Genomic DNA, 6,143 nt, shown 5'->3' with positions numbered 1-6,143 from the left:
CCACATGACTTAATCTAGTCCCCAAGGGCAGAGGAAAGGCTTCATCATTTGAGAAATGCAGGTGAATTTGAGAGTTCATTGCTGCCTCGACCCATGACTGTGGACTTGGAGCCTCCAAGGAAGAATGTAGCCTGGCTCACTGCTGGCTTGATGGATGGGCCTGGGACATTCTCTGCCTCATCAAGCACCAGAAGTCAGTGAAGTGCACTCAGAAGTAGAGACTTGACTGGTGACAGATGAGGGAGCTGCAAACCTGCCAGATGAGAAATCAGGACAAAGCCTCCCTGGATTGAACCCACAGAAACATAGGAGGAGAGAAATACCAAGTGTCAGTAAAGAGAACTTGGGAGAGTTTTGTGACAAAGGGACAAGAGAATCAGACGGGAGCAGAGCAGCATGAGGGGTCTGGAGAGGATTTGGGGTTTGATTTCAAGAGAAATTTGTGGACAGCAGATGGTACTATAAGTGCAGTTGTCAAATAGGAAAATTAATCATGCAAAAAAGAGATGGGATTTTTTTCTGGAGCCAGGGACCTGGCTAGGAAGGAGTGAAGGTGTTCTACACAAGGTAGAGGTGTGGTCTTGACAGAGTACATGCACGGCTGGACACGTTTCCCTCCAAACAGAGACAAATGAAAGAGAATCATCTTGGAACCATGTTGGGATCTTCCTTTTTAGCTTTTTTGTTTTTATTAGTACACAGGAATTATATGGAATTTACAGAATGTTGGATTTCATTGTGGCATGTTCATACGTAAACATAACCTATTTTAATCATCTCTACCTCACCTTTCCCTCCTTCCCCTCCCCAAACCCCCTTTATCATCTCTAATAATCTCCTACTATTTTCTTTTTTTATATATATATTTTATTTTTTAGTTCTCGGCAGACACAACATCTTTGTTGGTATGTGGTGCTGAGGATCGAACCCGGGCCGCACCCATGCCAGTCGAGCACGCTACCGCTTGAGCCACATCCCCAGCCCTCCCTACTATTTTCATATCATCTTTTTTGTTGTTGCCATGTTTGAGATAAAACTCATGATCCCAGCCTTTTTGAGTTTGGATTATTTTGCTTAACACCATGAACTACAGTTCCATCCATTTTCCACCCAATGGCATGATTTCATTCTTTAAGTGTAATGTACAATTCCATTGTGTATATAAACCACATTTTCTTTTTACAGGTGCATATTAACTATTATTCAGTTTTGGTTTCATAATTGCCTGTTTGCACATGCTTATAACAGAGTTTGATCAAAACAAGTCGAGCTTTTTAACCTGATGCAACCTCATCATCCATTCTTGCTGTTGTTGCCTGGGCTATCCAGTCCTATTCAGGAAGTCATTGCCTGCCAAGTCATCACTGCCTTGTCACACACCGTCTGTTGAGGTGCCTGCACGTGGCTTTCCTGGCCAGGGTTGCTGGGCTACTCTGGGTCTTCCCTTCTGACTTCCCAGAGGTCAAGACGTGGTGCAGAGGAGCAGTGCCTGTGATGTGTGCTAGCACCAGGAGAGGAAGTTGGCATTTCCCTTTATACTAGTACCAATATGAAGATTTTATTCAGGGGAGAGGCTTCGGACAGTGTATTGATGACCACGTGGCACTCCATGAAAAGAATTCAGTAATCAGTGTGAAAATTGTTATTAATCCCAAAGAAAAAAATAAAATATCCACAAAGATTCTGTTTCCCAAAAGGTCAGCTTCTGAGGGTAGGGAAAAAAATAATTTGGGGACAAAGGGTAAGGGATTCTAGTCAATCTGGTAAACACATGAACGGAAATAAGATACTTTAATTTTCGTTATTTATTTATGCAATGCTGGGGATTGAACCCGAGGCCTCACATGTGCTAGGCAAATACTCTACTAGTAAGTTACAGTTCCAACCCAAGAAAACATCCCAGAAATATCACAAGAAACATTTCATGAGGAATGACTTTTCTCATCCATTTCTGGGGTGAATGAGAATATTATTTTAATTTTAAATTTAATTATATTTAAATTATTTTAATACTATGTGTATTCTACCAGCTATATTATAAAATTTAAATAAGCTACAATATGTTATGTATATTAATATATAACCTACATATGACTCATTATCCTAACTCATTTTAATTATATATACATTATATGTATACCCATACCTAGTTCATTTTAATTATATATATATACATATAATGATATATAACCCATAATTGTATTAATTATTAATGTTATATGATATATAATATCATATGTGTATATATGTACATACATGTACATAAAAATATAGAGATATATATACAGTAGTATATGTATATATAGGAAATAAAATCATTATATCAAAGAGATACCTGCATTTCCTTGTTTTTACCACTATTTACAATAGCTAAGGTACAGACACAAAAAAAGGTGTCCACGGGAGCTGGGGTCGTGGCTCAGTGGTAGAGCGCTTGCCCAGCATGTGTGAGGCACTAGGTTCGATCCTCAGCATCACATAAAAATTAAATAAAGGTATTGCATCCAACTACAACTAAAACAAAATATTTTTTAAAAAGGTGTCCACTGACAGATTAATGGATACAGAAATTGTGACCTATGTATAAAATGAAATATTCTCAGCCAGAGAAATAATGAAATCCTGCCATTTGCAGCTACATGGGTGGAACTGGAGGACAGGACGCTAAGTGAAATAAGCCAGGAATAGAAAGACAAATCGTTGGGCTGGGGATGTGGCTCAAGCGGTAGTGCACTCGCCTGGCATGCATGCGACCCGGGTTCGATCCTCAGCACCACATACCAACAAAGATGTTGTGTCCGCCGAAAACTAAAAAATAAATATTAAAAATTCTCTCTCTCTCTCTCTCTCTCTCTCTCTCTCCCCCCTCCCTCCCTCCCTTCCTCCCTCCTCTCTCCCTCTTTAAAAAAAAAAGAAAGAAAAAAAGACAAATCACACGTATTGTCACTCATGTGTTGCAGAATTTAACCAAGTTGATCTGATGGAAGTACAAAGTATGCTAGTGGTCACAGAGGCCAAGAAGGGTAGGAAGGAGGGTAAAGGAGGGAGGTTGTATCATGGATACCAAAATACAGTTGGATAGGAGGATTAAGTTCTAGTAATCTGTAGTAAAATACGGTAACCATAGTCAAGAACAATTAGTACATATTTCAAAATACATATAGGCCAAGAGAGGACTTCAGACATTCCCACCACATAGAATTGACTAATGATTAAGAAGATAACATTTTAATTACCCTGATATGATCCCTACATGTTGTACAATATATTGACTTACCACCCTGTACTGAAGAGATCTGTACAAATATTGCATGTTCTTAAGTGTGTTAGACACTTGCACGAATATGCCACAGTGAAACCCGTTGTTCTGTGTAATTAATATGCACCAATGAAAGAAGAACCAGGGGGGTGATGAAGCTACAAAAAAAGATTTTAGGATGACAACTTGTAAAGATCATCTGTGCTTCATGAAGAGAGAGGCAGTGAGTCCTGTTTCCTTGTTGTGTGCAACCTGGTCCTGCACTGATGTAGCCATCGATGACCTTCCGGCCTCAGGGACAATGTGAGGAAGAAGCCAACTGGGGAGGGAGACATCACCCCCTAGGTCTCTCCCTGGACCACCCTGTCTCTGAACTCTTCCTCAGGAGAAATGAGCACTGCGGCAATCACTGGACAAGTGTCGAGACTCTTGTCTGATTGCACCTGGGGGCATCCTCTATGATAGTGGGGAGTCTTTCCAATCTACCCAAATGTAGTCGTGTGCCCCTTAATGATGGGGACACATTCTGAGAAATGCATCATTGAATAATTTCATCGTGTGAACATCATGGGGTGCACTTGTGCAAGACCAGATGACACAGCCTATACGCACCAAGGCCACGTGGCCTAGCCTGTCGCTCCCATGGCCATGATGGACAAACAATGGGAGATAAAATCAAGCCCAGGAGGAAAGTGTGCAATCAAGAGATGCAGTAAGCTCAGGTCAACGAGGCTCCTGCCAGCACAATAGGGTACATGGTCTTAGAGTGAATGATTTTTGTAAGGAGAAATAAAATAATGATACGAAGTGAGTTTGACTCCGAAAGTCAAGTATTGCATTTTTCTCTCAAATGTGGAACACACACACACACACACACACACACACACACACAAAGATGGCATAAAAGTAGAAGGGACAGAAGAGAAAAGGAATCAGAGGGAGGAGTACATGGGGTGGAAATGCTCAAAAGAAGTCCTAGGCACAAACGGCTATCCTTCAGTGAGACCCCTTATTCTGTATTCTTAATATGCACTGATTAAAAAGTAGATTATAATAATTACATAAACCAGTAACAGAGCCACTTACCACTATGATCAAGCGTCACAGAGTACATGCTTCTCTGTGGAGCACAACTTTTATCCAACTGTCCGCAGGGTGGATTTGTTGCATCCCCATGAGAATGTGAGGAATGCATTCAACTACAATGTGACACAGCAGTGACATCATGGGGTACAGGAAGTCTTCAGCTGCATTATAACCCTAAGAGACCGCCATCATTTATGCAGCTTATCATTGGTCAAGACGTCACCATTCCAGCCCATGTCAGTGTAGGAGCTGATCTGATCATGCCAATGTTAGAGACCAGCAAACTGAGCTCGGAGGGTTGAAAAAAGAATATTAGAGAGCACATGGGTACAGGACTGCACAGGTGGAATTGAACCCCAGGTGGTCTGCCACTCTCATCTATCCCATGTGATCTAGCGTCTTGTGTACTCACAGACACATCAAAGGAGAGATGCTACTCTAGAGGTGAGTTTCCTCATGACCCCCATTATGTCCCTGTTCCTCAGGCTGTAGATGAGGGGTTCATCATGGGGGTGACCACAGTGTACATCACGGAGGCGATGGCACTCCTCCTGGAGGAGGGAGTACCTGTAGAACTGAGGTCCACCCCAAAGCCCGTCCCATAGAACAAACAAACAACGATTAAATGTGACCCACAAATGGAGAAAGCTTTATACTTCCCACCAGCAGATGGAATTTTCAGGACAGAGGACACAATTTGAGTGTAAGAGAACATTATCCCACAGAGGGGAATAACACCCAGCAGGCCAGTCACCAGATCCACCAGGATGTTATTGATGAGGGTGTCAGAACATGCAAGCTTCAGAATATGAGCCAGTTCACAGAAGAAGTGTGGGATATCGAGGTCTGTGCAGAAGGACAGCCGCAGTGCCATCAGAGTGTGGAGCAGGGCACCCAGGGCGCTTATGAGGAAGGACAGCAGCACCAGCAGCCCACAGAGTTTGGGGGTCATGATGACATGGTACCTCAGTGGGTGACAGATGGCCACAAATCGATCATAGGCCATCGTTATCAGAATTCCATTTTCCAACCCAGCAAAAACCAGGACAAACCAGATCTGAGTGAGGCAGCCCGAGTAACTGATGGACGTACTCTGTGCCTGGAGGTTCACCAGCATCTTAGGGACCGTGGTCGAAATGAAACACAGGTCCACCAAGGACAGGTTGGAGAGGAAGAAGTACCTGGGGGTGTGGAGATGGGGGTCAGAGCTGACAGCCGGGATGATGAGCAGGTTCCCAAGCACTGTGACCAGGTACATGGACAGGAACAGTCTAAAGAGGAGGGGCTGCAGGGCTGGGTCCTCTGAGAGGCCCGTGAGATGGAATTCTGCTGTGCCTGAGAAATTCGCTGATTTCATGTCATCGATTTGTCTGACAGAAAAGACAGGAGTTATAAGAAAATAAAACTCTAGAGAAACTCCCTGAATCCTCACTATAATTTAAGAACAAATCAGGTTTTTCCCCTCCCCTTTCCTTTCTTTGATTTTTTTTACCCCACACTTCTTCCTCTATCCCAAGTGTTTTTCTGTTTTATTTTTAAAATTTTTTAATTGGCACATAATAATCATACATATGTGTGAGGTGCAATTCATGTAATTAAATTGTATTGATCAAATCAGCTAATTGGGAAATCAGTGTGTCCACCATCCCAATATGGTTGAACATTCCAGAATCATCTCTCCTAGCTGTTTCGAAATACACAATTCATTCTGTTGGCTACAGTCACCAAGCTTTTATGTTCCAACTACTCTATTTCAAGTATGGATACTTAGGGAGAATAAGATGGAAAAGGAACATTG

The 6,143-nt window shown here is 42.3% G+C and overlaps 1 protein-coding gene across 1 annotated transcript; it reads right to left on the bottom strand.

The window, feature by feature from the left end:
- Positions 1-4,826: 4,826 nt before the first annotated feature.
- Positions 4,827-5,603, bottom strand: LOC308645944 (olfactory receptor 7G3-like; the record flags this gene model as incomplete). Its single annotated transcript, XM_081288395.1, has 1 exon — positions 4,827-5,603. One exon carries the CDS (start codon positions 5,601-5,603, stop codon positions 4,827-4,829), a length of 777 nt encoding a protein of 258 aa, XP_081144521.1.
- Positions 5,604-6,143: the final 540 nt, after the last annotated feature.

This window comes from Spermophilus citellus (genome assembly GCF_964194105.1).
Source record: "Spermophilus citellus genome assembly, chromosome: 3".
Lineage (NCBI taxonomy): Eukaryota > Metazoa > Chordata > Mammalia > Rodentia > Sciuridae > Spermophilus > Spermophilus citellus.
This window is presented reverse-complemented; position numbering and strand designations above follow the sequence as displayed.